At 42.6% G+C, this 16,827-nt stretch overlaps 1 protein-coding gene across 1 annotated transcript in view; it reads left to right on the plus strand.

Annotated features, from left to right (window-relative positions):
- LOC124797970 (26S proteasome regulatory subunit 10B) overlaps nt 1–16,523 on the plus strand; it is a 65,271-nt gene extending 48,748 nt beyond the window's left edge. The window contains exons 8-9 of the mRNA XM_047261139.1: nt 13,188–13,350; nt 16,235–16,523. Of these exons, the coding sequence (XP_047117095.1) occupies nt 13,188–13,350; nt 16,235–16,425 (354 nt within the window). The 3' untranslated portion in view covers nt 16,426–16,523. The remainder of the gene's footprint in view (nt 1–13,187; nt 13,351–16,234) is intronic.
- The last annotated feature ends 304 nt before the right edge of the window (nt 16,524–16,827 follow it).

The raw sequence follows: 16,827 nt of genomic DNA on the forward strand, positions 1-16,827 counted from the left end.
TTGCTCCCGATCCATTTCCGTAAATTATTGGTTGTTGGCCGGGGCGTATTCGTAACTTGAAGAAGGTAGCATAGTGTCAATGTGAATAGCACGGAAACATACGCAAGAATGATTCATATTTCAAAATGCCAACAATAACGAGTAGGGCAACACAAATACTGGAGCACGTGTCTACTCTGATAATCCATCTTGCAACATTGAACCATCACAAGTCCTTAGCATCCTTATCAGAGAGACTACCTAAGTGGAAAAGCAAGACTGTGTCCCTCCATAAGCTACCCACGTTTACCTGAAAGGCTTTTATTCTGATGGATCATCCCGTATTATCTCATTTTGGAAATTTATTGGTCTAATATTCTGAGAGGTTCTTGGGTTGCCAGGGAACTAAATTAACCTCAATATGACCTCTAAATATCAAAAATATGCACCTTTATGGACGTTTCCTCTAAATATGACAATAGTATGCTCAAACGCTAAAAATACGCAAATATCTGCAATTTAAATTTGAATTTAATATATCATAATTTGTGAAGACACAACACCAGGTACCGTAAGAAAATGATATGCAAAATCCGAACTCTAGTCATGATATCTTTATTCAAACAAACCTAGTTACTCCCATCAGCCACCATGCCAAGTAGAGCTTGGTAGCTGCGGCAGATATGGTACAAATTGTTCAAACTTTTACACATTTACCGTTTCAAATCCCTGGTGTCAAGAAACTTAACCACATAATATTTGTAAACACTACTGGATGGCCATCATCATGCCAGAGTAATTTTTTTTCTGCACAAACAGTTTTTTGTAATGTGTAAATCGCAGGAAAATTATAAATATGTTGACGCAAAATCGGGTGCAAATTAATATTTTGGACATAGGAAATTTGACAGGAATGAAAAAAATTTTGTAAACGGCAAGAAAACGTTAATTCCAGGAATGTAAAACTGGGGTTATACTGTATAAGATTTTTTGTGTAAAAGGGAAATTCAGTTGAGTGCTTTATGCATTATGAGATAAAATTGTTGGCCAGTGCTTACCTTCAGAAGACTGGTGATTGACAGGTACAAAAGGGCGACACTACCTAGAATTTGGAGCTAATAGTTCCCTTGTAGGGGAGAAGAGGTGGGGGGAGGAGGGCTATGTTGGGAAATGTTAAAAAAGGAGGGTAGGTCACTCTGATCCCATGATGACAGAGAACCCAACATAACTCCCTTGCCAACAAGGGAAATGTTGCTTCCGAAAGCAGCTTTGTGTGTCTCTTATAATTATATTTGTGTCCATCAGTGTTACTATACATTTAGTCTCCTGGATGTAAGTACTAGCAAGCAGTCCTATCTCATAATTTATTAGATTCTTTCCGTGCTCCATTTGCGTATGGAATTATGCAGTGAGGTACAAGTCGTTGGATACCTCCTAATATCGTGTCGTAGCTCCTTTTGCCTGGCGTAGCGCAGCAGCTCGACGTGCCATGGACTCAAGCCTTTAAAGGCCCCGTACAGAAATACTGAGCCATGCTACCTCTATAGCCATCCATAATTGTGGAAGTGTTGCTGGTGCAGGAATTTTGTACTCAAACAACCTCTCAATTATCTCCCTTATATGTCCAATGGGATTAATATAGGGCAATCTGAGTGACCAAACTGTTAGTTCAAATTGTTCAGAATGTTCTTCACACCAATCGCGAACAGTTGTGGCCCAGTGATGAGGCACATTGTCATACTTAAAAATTCCATTGTGGTTTGGGAACATGAATTCCATGAATGGTTGCAGGTGGTCTCTAAGTACCCAAACATAAACATTTCCAATCTTTGATCAGTTCAGTTGGACCACAGGACCTAGTCCACTCCATGTACACACAGCCTACACCATTATAATGCCACTGCCAGCTTGCATAGTATCTTGTTGGCAACTTGGGCTTGTGGCTTCACGGAATCTGCACCACACTTGAACCCTACCATCAGCTCTTTCCAACTGAAATCGGGTCACATCTGACCAGACCATAGTTTTCCAGTCATCGAGGATCCAACTGATATGGTCACGAGCCCAGGCGAGGTGTTGCAGGCAATGTCGTGCTGTTAGCAGAGGCACTTGTGTCGTTTGTCTGCTGCCATAGCCCATTAACACCAAATTTCTCTGCACTGCCCTAACGGATACATTCATTGTACATCCCACATTGATTTCTGTGGTAATTTCATACGGTGTTGGTTGTCTGTTAGCACTGACAACTCTATGCAAACACCCCTTCTCTCAGTCCTTAAGTAATGATTGTTGGCTACTGCATTGTCAGTGGTGTGGGGTAGTGCCTGAAATTTGGTATTCAGAGTACACTCTTGATCCTGTGGATCACAGAATATTTAAGTTCTTATTGATTTCCGAAATGGAATTACCCATGCGTCTAGGTCCAACGACTATTATGCATCAAAAGTCTGTTAATTCCCATTGTGCAGCCATGATCACATTGGAAACCTTTTCATGTGAATCACTTGAGTCCAAATGACAGTTATGCCAATGCACTGCTCTTTTATACCTTGTGTGCACCATACTACCACCTTGTATGTATATGTGTGTCACTAGCCCATGACTTGTCACCTCTGTAAATACTATAATTATCTCAAAATTGTCTTCACAGTCCCTAAGGGACCAGCATATGGTGGGTCATAGTGTATTCCTAAACTTCTCACTTAATGCTGGTTTCAGAAACTTCATAAGTCTGTAGATGTCTATGGATAATTGGTGTTTACCTTCAAGTGTCTGCCATTTTGAGTTTCCAGCATTTCCATCAGGTTCTTCCGTGAGTCCAACAAACCTGTGAATGTTTCTGCAGCAGTTCTTTGAATACATTCAACATTGCCTATTAATAGTATTTGACATGGCTGCTACACATTTAAGCAGTATTCTAAGATAGCCTGCAGAGTGTATTGAAAGCAATCTCCTTTGCAGATGGATAGCATTTTGCCAGTATGCTATCAGTGAAGTTGAGTATGTCGCCAGCCTTTCTCACAGTTGAGCCTACATGATAATTTCATGTCATATCTACAAATTGCTCCACCCAGGCATTTGTATAAGTTAAATGATTACAATTGTCTCATTGATAATGTAGGCATAGGATACAGCATTTCTGTACTTTCTGAAGCGCACAATTTTACATTTCAGAACATGTAAAACATTTCATGATTGCAACATTTTTAAATCTTATCAAGATCTGACTGACTGTTTGTGCATTTTTTTCAGAAATTAATTAGACAACTATGCCATATGCAAAAAGCCTGAAGTTACTATTAAATTGCCTGCCATATCATTGAAATATATGAACAGTGATGGTCCCTATGCAGATTACAGGGGAATGCATGACATTAATTATACACCTGTCATCTAAGATAACAGGCTGTGTTCATCAAAAACTCCTCAGATCTCTCTCAAATTTATTCATCCCCCTGATGACCCCCCATGGGGTCCACAACTCTTTTGTGGACACGTGCGTAGCGAGCACGGGACCCCGAGCTAATGTGGCCCTCCTTCCTTTCCGGGCTGCATACCTTCCCTTCCCTTTCCGCATCCTTCCCCGTCCCCCATCTTCGCCCCCCCCCCCCTCACCTCTGGCTCTTTCCTTCCCTTTCTCCCCCTCTGGGAGTATGGTTTGTGCCTACGTCCGGAGACGGACGCCCGAAACTGTTCCAATTTCCTTGCTTTCTACACTTGCAAGTCCTCGTCCTTCCTCTGTCCTTCCCTTTTTCCTTTCCTCTTCTCCTTGCCCTTTTCTCCGCTGCGGCGTTTGAGACCCCCTCTTCTTTCCTTTCCCTTTCTCTTTTTTCCTCCCTGTGCGTGTCTGAAGGCCGACCCACGCACTTCCATGCGTAGCCGGTGACGGGGTAACGCGTAATTCCCCGCCCCGGGTAGACAGGTAGGACACGTACGTACCCCCTGGTAACGGCCAGGCCCAGGGAGGGGTGATTACCCGAGCTGATACCTTCCGCAAGTGCCGATTGGTCCCTCCGTCCGTTTGTCGGGAGGTGTGACCTGAGGTGTGAACAATCACCTAAGGCGGGTGTGCCCTCGGTGAGGGCCCCACAAGGGAGGAGCGCGCCATCGGAGACGCCGGTAATCATGGGGGATTCTTCCGCAATGGTTTCCTCACCTTCCACTATGTCTGCTCACAAACGTAAGTTCACTGAGTCTCAGCCACAGACGGTTCTTCCATCGTTGCCACAGTTCCTTGTTGTTTCTCGGGCTGACGAAGGTCACGACTTCTCCACGGTCAACCCTTTCATTATTCAGAAAGGTGTGGACGCAATTGCAGGTCCTGTAAAGTCTTGTTCCAGATTACGGAATGGCACCCTGTTGTTAGAAACACACAGTGCCCTCCAGGCTCAAAAATTGCTGCGTACTTCTCTGCTCCACACCTTCCCTGTCCGGGTGGAACCGCACCGTACCTTAAATTCCTCGCGTGGAGTCGTCTATACACGCTCCCTCGATGGATTGTCTGACGAAGAAATTCAGCGCTACCTGTCTGACCAGGGCGTAACGGCTGTTCATCAGGTTATGAAAAGGGTTGACACGAACATCATTCCAACCCGCACTGTCTTCTTGACATTTGACAAAGTTCAACTCCCATCGAAAATCAAAGCAGGCTATGAGATAATTTCCATTCGCCCTTACGTCCCAAACCCTACGCGTTGCTATCGATGTCAGCGGTTCAATCACACCAGCCAGTCCTGTTCCAATCCGGCCAAATGTGTTACGTGTGGCAAGGATGCCCATGAGGGTGCTTGTCCCCCTCCATCCCCTCGCTGCATCAACTGTATGGGTGACCACGCTGCTTCCTCTCGAGATTGCCCCGTTTTTAAGGACGAAAAGCTCATTCAGGAAATAAGAGTGAAGGAAAAGGTGTCGACCTTTGCTGCTCAAAAATTATTCGCCAGTCGACAGCCCACCGTGCCTCAGACAGGAAAATACAGCACTGTCCTTGCTTCTCCTCGGCCAACAAAGGAGGCGGCCACGCAGACTTGCGACCTCACCCTTAGTACCACGGTCGTCAGATCGGCCAGTGCAAAGATCGCCCGTTCAACCTCACCACTTTCGCCTGCCCACTCTATGGCTCACCCTTCATCGGGTTCTGCTAAATCTCGAGCCCAAAAGTCAGACGCCAAGTCTTCGAAAAAAGAGCATACTCGTGAAGAGTTCTTACGTACCGCAACTTCACAATCATCGGTTCCTCCTTCATCTAAACATCATACTTCCAAGAAGGCTACGAAGAAACACAGTTCCTCTCCTTCTCCGCCAAGGCGTGTCCCATCTACAGCACCACCTGGCGGAAATCGCCCTCGGCCGTCTTCTGTGTCGCCGAGGCGCACTGCTGGTGGCCGGTCAAGCGGCCGATCGCTGGTGGCAGGAGCTGCTCCTGACCAACCTATGGATCAGGATCTTCTGCCTTCGACTGAATGCCATTCCATGCTGTCGGTTGCAAGCTCTGAGCAGTCGTTGAGTTGACAGCACCCTTGGTCACATTCCTCCATTTTCTGTTCACCTTATGTCCATTATCCACTGGAATATCCGCGGCATTCGAGCCAATCGGGATGAATTGTCGATCCTCTTACGATACTACTCTCCGGTCATCTTCTGTCTTCAGGAAACAAAGCTGCGTCCCCATGACCGCTTTGTTCTCCCTCATTTTCAGTCCGTCCGATATGATCTCCCCTCTGTTGAAGGCACTCCAGCCCATAGAGGACTCATGATTCTTCTCCATGATACTATCCATTATCACCCAATCCCCTTAAACAGTTCCTTCCAAGCTGTCGCCATCCGTCTTTCCCTTTCTGGATACACGTTCTCTCTTTGTACGGTATACATTCCATCGTCCACACCAATGGCACGAGCTGATCTCCTTCATCTTCTTGGTCAGCTTCCACCCCCTATTTGCTGGTTGGTGACTTAAATGCCCACCACCCGCTTTGGGGATCTCCACATGCTTGTCCCCGTGGCTCACGATTGTTAGATGTCTTCCACCAAGCGGATCTAGTTTGCCTCAACACTGGGGTCCCCACATTTTTGTCTGCCTCCACGACAAATTTATCTCATTTGGACCTTGCGGTCGGTACTGTTCCGCTAGCTCGGCGCTTCGAATGGTTCGCCCTTGATGATACACACTCGAGTGACCACTTTCCATGTGTTCTTAGACTGCAGCCTCAACTGCCATATATGCGCTCGCGACGCTGGAAGTTTGCCCAAGCCGATTGGACACTTTTTTCGTCTCTAGCGACATTCGATGACCGTCGCTTTCCCAGCGTCGACGATGAGGTCACACATTTTACCGACGTTATTCTTACAGCTGCGGAACGTTCAATACCACGCACATCCGAATTGCCCCGGCACCCCCCAGTTCCTTGGTGGAACAAGGCATGCCATGACGCAATACGTGAGCGGCGACGTGCTCTTCGCATTTTCCATCACCATCCAACTTTGGCCAACTGTATCCGATATAAGCAGCTCCGTGCGCGATGCCGTCGCACCATCCGCGATAGCAAGAAGGCAAGCTGGAAATTCTTTATTAGCTCATTTAACACCTTCACTCCCTCCTCGGAAGTTTGGAGTCGGCTTCGACGGTTCTCAGGTGCGCCTAGTTTCTCCCCGGTCTCTGGGCTCACTGTCGCGCATGATACCTTAGTGGACCCCGTCGCAATTTCTAACTCATTGGGTCAGCACTTTGCTGAGATTTCGAGCTCTTCAAATTACCCGCCAGCGTTTCTCCCGAAGAAACGTGCAGCGGAAGTGCGACCTCTTGCTTTCTCCTCTCAAAATCACGAAAGCTACAATACTGTTTTCTCCATGCGGGAACTCCAACATGCCCTCTCTTCTTCTCGCTCCTCCGCGTCGGGACCGGATGGTATCCATGTCCAAATGTTGCTGCATTTATCAACCCATAGTCTGCGTTACCTCCTTCGCCTTTATAATCGAATTTGGACCGACAGTACCTTTCCCAGACGATGGCGGGAAGCTATTGTCGTTCCCGTTCCGAAACCTGGAAAGGACAAACATCTCCCCTCTAGCTATCGCCCCATTTCTCTAACGAGTAGTGTCTGTAAGGTTTTGGAGGCTGGAATCCCGCAGTCTTTTAACACCAGCCCAATGCGGATTCCGAAAGCATCGTTCTGCAGTTGACCATCTTGTTGCTCTCTCCACTTGTATCATGAACAATTTTCTCCGGAAATGCCAAACGGTAGCAATATTTTTTGATCTGGAGAGAGCATACGATACCTGTTGGAGGACAGGCATCCTCCGCACACTGTTCTCTTGGGGCTTTCGGGGCCGGATGCCCCTTTTTCTTCGCGAATTTATGGCAGAGCGCACATTTAGGGTGCGGGTGAACACTACTCTCTCCCGTACTTTCTCCCAAGAAAACGGGGTACCCCAGGGCTCCGTGCTGAGTGTTGTACTGTTTGCGATCGCCATAAATCCAATTATGGATTGTCTCCTTCCTGATGTCTCGGGCTCCCTCTTTGTGGACGATTTTGCAATCTACTACAGCTCTCAACGGACCAGCCTTCTTGAGAGACGTCTTCAAGGATGTCTCGATCACCTCCACTCGTGGAGCATCGAAACCGGCTTCCGTTTCTCACCCAGTAAGACCGTTTGTGTTAATTTTTGGCGACGTAAGGAGTTTCTTCCGCCCTCCTTACATCTCGGTCCTGTCAACCTTCCGTTTTCCGACGTCGCTAAATTCTTGGGTCTTATGTTTGACAGAAAACTGTGCTGGTCCTCCCACGTTTCCTATCTTTCGGCTCGCTGTCTGCGTTCCCTTAACACCCTCCGTGTCCTGAATGGTACCTCCTGGGGAGCAGACAGAGTGGTCCTTCTCCGCCTCTATAGCACCTTAGTGCGCTCGAAATTGGATTATGGAAGCATAGTCTACTCCTCTGCTCGGCCGTCTATTCTTCGGCGTCTCGACTCTATCCACCACCGTGGATTACGTTTAGTGTCTGGAGCTTTTTACACCAGCCCTGTGGAAAGCCTTTATGCTGAGACTGCTGAACCTCCGCTGTCCAATCGGCGGGCAGTCCTTCTGAGTCGTTATGCTAGCCATCTGTCTTCTATGCCTGCTAATCCAGCCCATGACCTTTTTTTCGACGCCTCCTTTGATGTCGGGTATGCAGGCCGCTCCTCCTCCCTACTACCCCCGGGGGTCCGCTTCAGTCAACTGCTCCATTCTCTTTCCTTCCGCTTTCCTAAAACCTTCTTGACAACTTGGGGTACAGCACCGCCTTGGCTCCGTCCCCGGATCTACTTGCTCCGTGACCTATGTCAATTTGCCAAGGATGGTACCCCTACACTTGTTTACCGTCGGGCATTTGCTGCTCTATGTGCACAAATGACGGACGCCACATTTATTTACACCGACGGCTCGAAATCATCGTTAGGTGTAGGGAGTGCCTATATTGTTGGCGACACCCCAAATCACTTTCGGCTTCCCGACCAGTGTTCGGTTTATACTGCGGAGCTTTACGTTGTTCTCCAGGCTGTCCACTACATCCGCCGCCATCAGCGGATACAGTACGTAATCTGCTCAGATTCTCTCAGCTCTCTCCTCAGTCTCCAAGCTCTTTACCCTGTGCACCCTCTGGTCCACCGGATTCAGGACTGTCTGCGCTTGCTCCACCTGGGGGGCGTCTCGGTGGCGTTTCTCTGGCTCCCAGGACACGCTGGTATCTGTGGGAATGAGGCGGCCGATATAGCGGCCAAGGCTGCAGTCTCTCTTCCTGAGCGGTTTATGTCGCCAAGTTGTTCATTTATGGCATGCGCATTGGTCAACACTTCCCCATAATAAATTGCGGGAAGTGAAAGCCCTTCCTTGCGCTTGGACCTCTTCCTCCCAAACGCGTCGTCGGGAGGAGGTAATTTTAGCTAGACTCCGGATAGGGCACTGTCTTTTTAGCCATAGACATCTTTTAAGCGGCGATCCTCCCCCACTCTGTCCCCACTGCTCTCAGCTGTGGACGGTCAGACACCTTTTAATTGAATGCCCCTATTTTAATCCGTTACGCTCCCGTCTACATCTATCGCCTGATCTATCGTCGATTTTAGCAGATGACACGCGCTCAGCCGACCGCGTTCTCCAGTTTATTAGTGACAGTGAAATGACGTCAGTCATTTGAAGCTATTTTGGGGACAACCAACCCCTTTCTGTAGTGGATTTTTAAGCATTCCTTCTGCTTTTAGTTTCTCAAATTTTATGACTTTGTTCCCATTGCTGCTGGTTTTAAATTTCGGTTTTTTCCTGTTTCCTAAGTCACGGGCTGGGCGCTAATGACCATAGCAGTTTTGTGCCCTAAAAACCACAAACCAAAAAAAAAAATCCCCTGATGACCATAGTTTAATTAACAACAGTATAGTACTAAGTCAAATCCTTTCAAAAGTTAAGAAACACCACAGCAACCTGGCTGCCTTGATCCATGACTTTCAGGATGTAATGTTTGCAAAGCACGAATTGAGTTTCACATGTACAATATTTTCAGAATCCATGCTTGTTGGCATTGAGGAGGTCATTGTGTTTGAGACACCTCATTACATTTGATTTCAGAATACATTGTAAGACTTTTCAGCAGACGGATATCGGTGTCATAGGAGGGTAGTATTGAGGACCACTTCTGCTACCTTCTTGTAGCTGGGTGTGACTTACTCTTTCTTCCAACTACTATTATTTTATTTGATTAATTGACAGAGTATTCTATTTAAAATTAGGCTAACTCACCTGCAAATTTTGTATAACATCTGATATGGATTCCATGAGGCACCTGGAGCTTTGTTCAGTTTTAGCAATTTTATCTGTTTCGCAACACCACTGACAGTAATATCTGTATTACTCATCTTTGCACTGGTGCAAGAATTGAACTGGAGCAGTTCTTGTGAAAATACCATTATTGCCTTTGCTTTGTTATCTCCAATCTCAGTTTGTGTATCAGCCAAGAGTATTTGGACACATTAACATTGGTGCCACTGACAGCCTTTACATATCAACCGAAATTCTTGGAGTTTTTTGAGAGTTATTGTGACAAAGATTCTGCCATAGGACTAAATATTTCAAGTTCCTCATTGAGGTAGACATTGCTGCACCTTTATCCAGTGTACTAAAATCTAAATCTTTTTACAGTATTTTGGTTCAGTATAGACGTCCTCAGAGAGGTCAAATCTATATACCGTTAGATCTAATGTACTGGGTGTTTCATCACAGTGGATACAAACTTTCAGGAAAGATAGAGTGCACCTAGATGATGGAAAATTACGTAGCAATGGATGGTTGGAAACACTTTCTTAGCACGGTAGTGATGACGTGAATCAGTAGGAAGGAAGGATACAAGCAGGGTAAGAAAATATGTTTATTATGTAAGAACAAAAGCAGACAACAATAACTATCAAAGAAAGTGTTCGAAATTACGACTCTGAACCTTGATGCAGGCCTCACATTTCTGGTGCAAGAAATATCTGATCGCCTGGAAAATGCTGAGCATGCCCCAGACTTCCCCAGCAGTTGCCATGATGCATGCAACAAGTTCCTCAGCACTGTTAATGGAGGTTTAATACACTAGTGTCTTGACATATCCCCAGAGGAAGTAGTTAAGGCAAGTGAGGTCTGGCGGTTTTGCTGGCCATTACACTGGAGCATCCTGGCGGATCCAATGTTGATGATACATTGCATTCGGATGACAATGCACATCAAGACTGTGGTATGTGGGGGACCATCATGCTGTAATCATATCGCAGAATGCATTGCAGCAGGTATGTGTGCATCGTCCAATAGCTGAAGCAATACTTGCTGAAGAAAGATGAGATAGGTTCCACGTGACAAATGCTGGGCACAAAGCACAGCCCAACTAGATGGTCAATATAATACTGGTCTATACAGTAACTGAAAATTGTCTGTGGACTGCACAATTCTTGTTGCGTCATATGCACATGGGTGTTGTGGAAGTTGGACATCTACACCCCCCCCCCCCCCCCCCCCCCTGCACTTGCATCATTGCGTCACCTCATCAGTGAAATAAATGGTGGCTGGAAAATGGAGATCTGTTGTATGCATCTTTAAATACCGCCGTGCAATTGCGACTTGTGGAGCAAAATGGTTTTCATCCAGTAGCTGCAGATGCAGGGTCTGTTAAGCTACAATAATTGCAAGTGCTCTTTAATAACTGCAGTAATTAACCTTGAAGAGACTAGTTTCTCTTATAACAAAAGAAAAGCCTGGCATTAAATTTCCTGACTTCGTGAACTTAGTTGGAACTTTGATTCTCGAACTTTCTTTGTTTTAGAGGCTGTGTTCTCTAACAAGCTCAAAAATTGAGCAATTTATGATGAATGCACCTGAGACAACATACTGCTATTGGAGGAGGAGAACATAGTATGGTATAACAGTTCCAGTCATTGCAAAACACTATTACACCACAGCAGTTGCCTTCAAGAGATTTGTTTGTGTTGCAATCCTACACTTTCAAACACTTCCGTAGAACAAACTGGTTTAACAAGCAAAAAAAAGTGGATATATTCTATTGATTTCATAAATAGCTACACTACAATTAAGGGGAAATGATTTTCAAACCAGATATTGCTGCTGAATTTTGTAGAATACAGAACTGTAACTCACAGTAGTCGATTTACTATGTAATATGTTATGCACAACACTCTAAAAACCCCAAAAATATGTAGAAATATACCTTCATTCACAAAGATGTACTTTAAAAGTAACTGGAAGGATTGTCTGCAGGACACTAATGCCAAAATTGTTTAAAGCACAAATTTAGATTACAGCTAATGCTACAGTACGAAACATGTAAGTAGATTTTAGTATTAAAAAATAGACAATTTATCATGACACATGCACAAGTTTTGATTCAGTCAACTTATATAGCTCATTTAAATTTAATCTAAAATGTTGGAGTCTAGACCATCTATAAATGAAACTTACACACTTCATCACTATATTGCAACATCTGCCAAAGACGTCTTAGTGCAGTTTGAGAAATACAACTAACATAATTTAAAGGGTTGTGGTGTAAGACAGTCATATCCAACTGGCAGAAAAGTTCGGTGATAATGTTGCACACTCAGATGAAATTGTATTACAGGAAGTACACTCATTTCAGAGTGGAAGTTGTGTAGAAAGCATCACTATAGATTTTTCTAGCATTTCTTATTGACTTCAAATAATTTAACGGTTAAAGATAACTATTAACTGAATAGTAGATGGGCTGATAAGTTTAAAGGCACATAGACAAAAGTATTTTAGCTTTGGACAAATACACACACACACACACACACACACACACACACACACACACACACACACACACTCTCTCTCTCTCTCTCTCTCTCTCTCTCTCTCTCTCTCTCTCTCTCTCTCTCTCTCTCTCTTCTGTGCAACTACATTATCCCTGCACATTGTTATTTGCATCATACTAGGACTTTCCATTACCATATTTAAAGCTTACTAGTGTTACAACAGTGTAAGATCTGAGATTGAATAACAAGTGTATAAATTAGGTTACTTTTCACTACATACAGGAGGCCTTAAGTGGCAGGTAGTCACATTTAGTTCGATAATGTCCAGTAGTCTAACTTTAAGGTGCCTTTCTGCCACTCAAAACATGTATGTGGTGACTGGCAATCTACCCAATTTACAATGTGTACTGTTATTCCACTTGTCTGACAAGATTTATTTCCTCTGGTTACTTTTACACTGTTAGAACAAGTTTGTTTTTCTACATTTTCTAATGTGCTTAAACATTCAAAACGCTTGTTGACTGTAATTTTTGTGGCGTAACTACTAGCTTTACTTTACTTTAGTTTTTCAGTAATATATTAGTCTGTTATATACATAATATTGCATACATTTTATTTTTAAAAAATTCTTTGTAAAACTTATACGCATCACACATGTCAGTATTTCTGTATTTATAGTGTTGGCTTTTCATTGTCACTCAAGAATTTTCACATGTAGTCAACATAGCAGAACCGTGTTTACTTTAACATAACAGTTTTAAGTCATGCCAAAAAGCTTATCTCATCTATTAGTTCAGTTTTCGTGAACTTTCATAAGTGTACCACCTATATCCATTGAAGTATAAGAGTAGTTTAAGATGCAGATGTAAGAATACTTCTTTTAAATATAACACTAAAGTAATGCTTGCCAATTTTTGTTACAGGTGAAAATAATTATGGCCACCAACCGTCCAGATACTCTCGACCCTGCCCTGCTAAGGCCAGGCCGCCTTGACAGAAAGATTGAGATTCCTCTTCCTAATGAACAGGCACGCCTTGAAATTCTTAAGATACATGCTGGACCAATTGCAAAACATGGTGAAATTGGTCAGTGTTTCTTAGCTGTATTATATATCACCTAGTTTATTCCATATGGATGTCTACATAAGGATGTCATTCATGTGCATTACTTCTTTACTAGTTGTCTGTATATTCTGTGAATTTTTGCACTTTCATTTATTTTTGAACCCATCTTGTTCAAGGGAAAAGACAAGGATTCTATGAAAATCACCTTGGCTGTGGGCTATTCAAACAGATTTTACTATTCCACATATACGAGTGGCACATACTTATTAAAGACCACATTCTGTGCAAATATGAGTTACAAAGTAACTTAAATATACAGAGGACATTTAGCAATGGTTTTGTCATTTCTTATTGAAGAGTTCATTTCGTTTGTCATCACTTAGTTGTGGTAATAATACACTGGGTTTATATCAAGGTTGAATCAGACATATTGATTACAGTAGTAAAACTGCCTTAAGTAACTCTAGATATTTCTATATCACAATCTGATCGTGTTGGTGATGAGTGTTTATGCAGATCATTATGCATGACCCATATTAGAGCTATTGCTGTCTTTCATTGTGTAGTATTTTATGTAGGCCCATTACATTATGAATATATTTTGTGTTTCTGTGCACACTAAATTACAAGATGTTAGTCGACTTGTTTACATGTAAATCATGCCAACATAATTTTCATGTCTCCCTTCTGGCTTTTACACTATTGTTTTAATAACAAAACAGGCACTCTGGATGGAACATTGTTGTAATAAGTCACAAAGTTTATTTTACATTACAAATATAGTACTAAGAGATTTTGTAAAATTTGTTGAGTCCAGTATATTTTTGTTGTGAAGTATCTGGATTTTTGTATTGGTTGATAACATTTATTTTCCGGAGCAAATATACAGTCCAATACTTCAATGTAACCGATGTGTGGCAAAATGATCAATGTGCTGCGCATCACTTGGAGTCAGTTGTGACATTTTTTGATAGGGCTTTGTGTTGACACTACTTATCAAAGATTCATGAAGAGATTTTTCTTCCAAATGACAATGCCGAACTCTTGCCTCCATTTTGCAAGTCATAAAAACTTGAATTTATATTACAACAAGAATACTTCTACTATACACTCTTGAAGGTACTGGGGCTTTCTATAAGTCCGTGCATTATTAGATTTTCAAACTTGTTCCTTATGACATAAAATAATGTTGCTGGCATTCTAATTTCTATGAATAGCGTAATTACTATGGTATAAATGTTGCTATAATTCTACTTTCAAGAGTGTGCGTGTTTAGTATTCTCTATGGTGGGTAAAATAAAACTGGCCTGGAAAATATTTGCAAAAGGATATCACAGGGTTGTCCCTTGTTAATGAACAACACAGCAGATGCTGGAAATGGTCACTGTCGACATTGATGCAGTGCCGTGTGCTCAATTTATCAATCTGCGAGACACATGTAGCAACTCTGCATGAGGGATAGCAGCAGATGCATTTCGAATGTTCTGATGTACCTCTTCAGTGTGTGAGGATTATTTTAGTATGTCTGATGGTTCAGTTTGCCACACAAGTAAAAATCTCAGGGCCAAATAGTTCTCTTCACCTTGTGCAGTCACGACGAGGTTGTCAAGGCTGGGTGTGCTTCTGCTCCATCTTGCTGAAAATATCTGCACTATCATGCATCTTCTGTAAAGTGATCCCCATATAGAGTAAACTGATTCTGAACATTCCAGTTAGCATTAACGGTATGGTGAAAGAATCACGTTGCACTGCAAAGCAACAGCTCTTTGTAATAGCGATGGGGATTTTCTGATGCGTAATGGCACATGTTTTGGGAGTTCACCTACCCTGATAGGCTGAACCAGGCCTCATCTTAAGATATGAAAAACTGATTCCACTTCACTCAGAAACTGTAGTCAGAGCTCAAGACAGAAAAGATCGTCTGGACGCTTTTTACTTGTGCATGACATTAAATTTCTAAGTATGCAGATGCAGGTTGTTTTTTGATCATTGTTCAGTGTAAGAATCTTTTAATTCCCACTTGCACAGATAAACTGTGTTGAGATTTCATCAGACTTTGTTCCAGGCTTCCCTTCACTTGAGCTGTTTTCTGGTGTTTGAAGTCTTTTTGGTCAGTTGCAGTTTTTATTCATTGCAGAGCTTGTTTCACACCATTGTGTTTATAAGTTTTGCATTGCAGACATTTTTTGTAGGTCTTGACAAAATATTTCTAGTCTTAAACTATTGTATAGATAGTTCCACACACATTTTCCACAAATTGTGCATAACTCCTGACAGTGAACACGAACTGATTTATCGTGAGCACCATTTTGTGTAGCATTCAGCTGATCACTAAACATGTTTGCTACTCTCACTCAGTCGTATGCGATTATGCATTGTGAGAAATTCAAACATAACTTGCAACAATAATTGTATGTTGCTATGGCATTGGAGATTGCAGCATTAGAGAGTAGATGATATCCATTAAAATCTGCCCTCAGCAATCCATTCTCATGATAGTTTATCTGTTTTTCAGTTTCAAATTCAGCACTCTGCAGCTTCTACACTAGATGTCACGGTTGGTCAGTGAAATCAAAACATTCCAGTTCATTGTTTCTCATTTATTACTGTCACACTTCTGAAACATCATGGGCGTGTACCAGCACCTCCTTCCCCCTTCCCCAAGAAATCTTAAGCAGGTGCTTCAGAAGTACTGAAATGTTTAAGGATCTTGATCTAATGGTGTCATTAATTATGTAGCAAATAGCAGTACCAGTTGTCTCTTGTAGTATGATTATCTAATAAACAGTTTGTTTTACACTGGCCTTCGCTGTATGTCCCACTTATAAGGAAAAACAGATAAAGTATTTTAAAATATATCACCACATAAGAAAAACTATTAATACATAAAATTTTTATGTTCTAGATTATGAAGCAGTGGTGAAGTTATCTGATGGTTTCAATGGAGCAGATCTGCGGAATGTATGTACAGAAGCTGGTCTTTTTGCTATCAGAGCTGAACGAGAATATGTTATACAGGAGGACTTCATGAAAGCTGTGAGGAAAGTAGCAGATAACAAAAAGCTGGAATCAAAGTTGGACTATAAGCCTGTGTGATTTTTTATTCAATACAATTATTCTGCTTACTGTGTGTTAGCATTTTTTTTCCAGATTTTGTGTTCAAATACAATGAAAAAGTAAAACTTTTAACCACGTACCTTGTGATTAATCTCCCATGTTGTTCCTTCAGGTGATTTTGTTTGCCTTTTTTGTTACAGTGCAGATGTTTCACATTCAATAAATTATTATTTTTTATTAAATTCAAATAATATTTGTCATTATTCTGTTTTATACACATCAAAGCAACACAGTACATGATATCTATATAAGAACCAACTGATACATAACTCAATTAATTATATAAGTTGAACTAAAACTTAGACAATACCCTGCACGATTTACTCCGGTTAGATAAAAAGTTCTTTCTTGGTTAATTTTTTTTTTTTGGTAACATTTCAG

Source organism: Schistocerca piceifrons, chromosome 5 (assembly GCF_021461385.2).
Source record: "Schistocerca piceifrons isolate TAMUIC-IGC-003096 chromosome 5, iqSchPice1.1, whole genome shotgun sequence".
NCBI lineage: Eukaryota > Metazoa > Arthropoda > Insecta > Orthoptera > Acrididae > Schistocerca > Schistocerca piceifrons.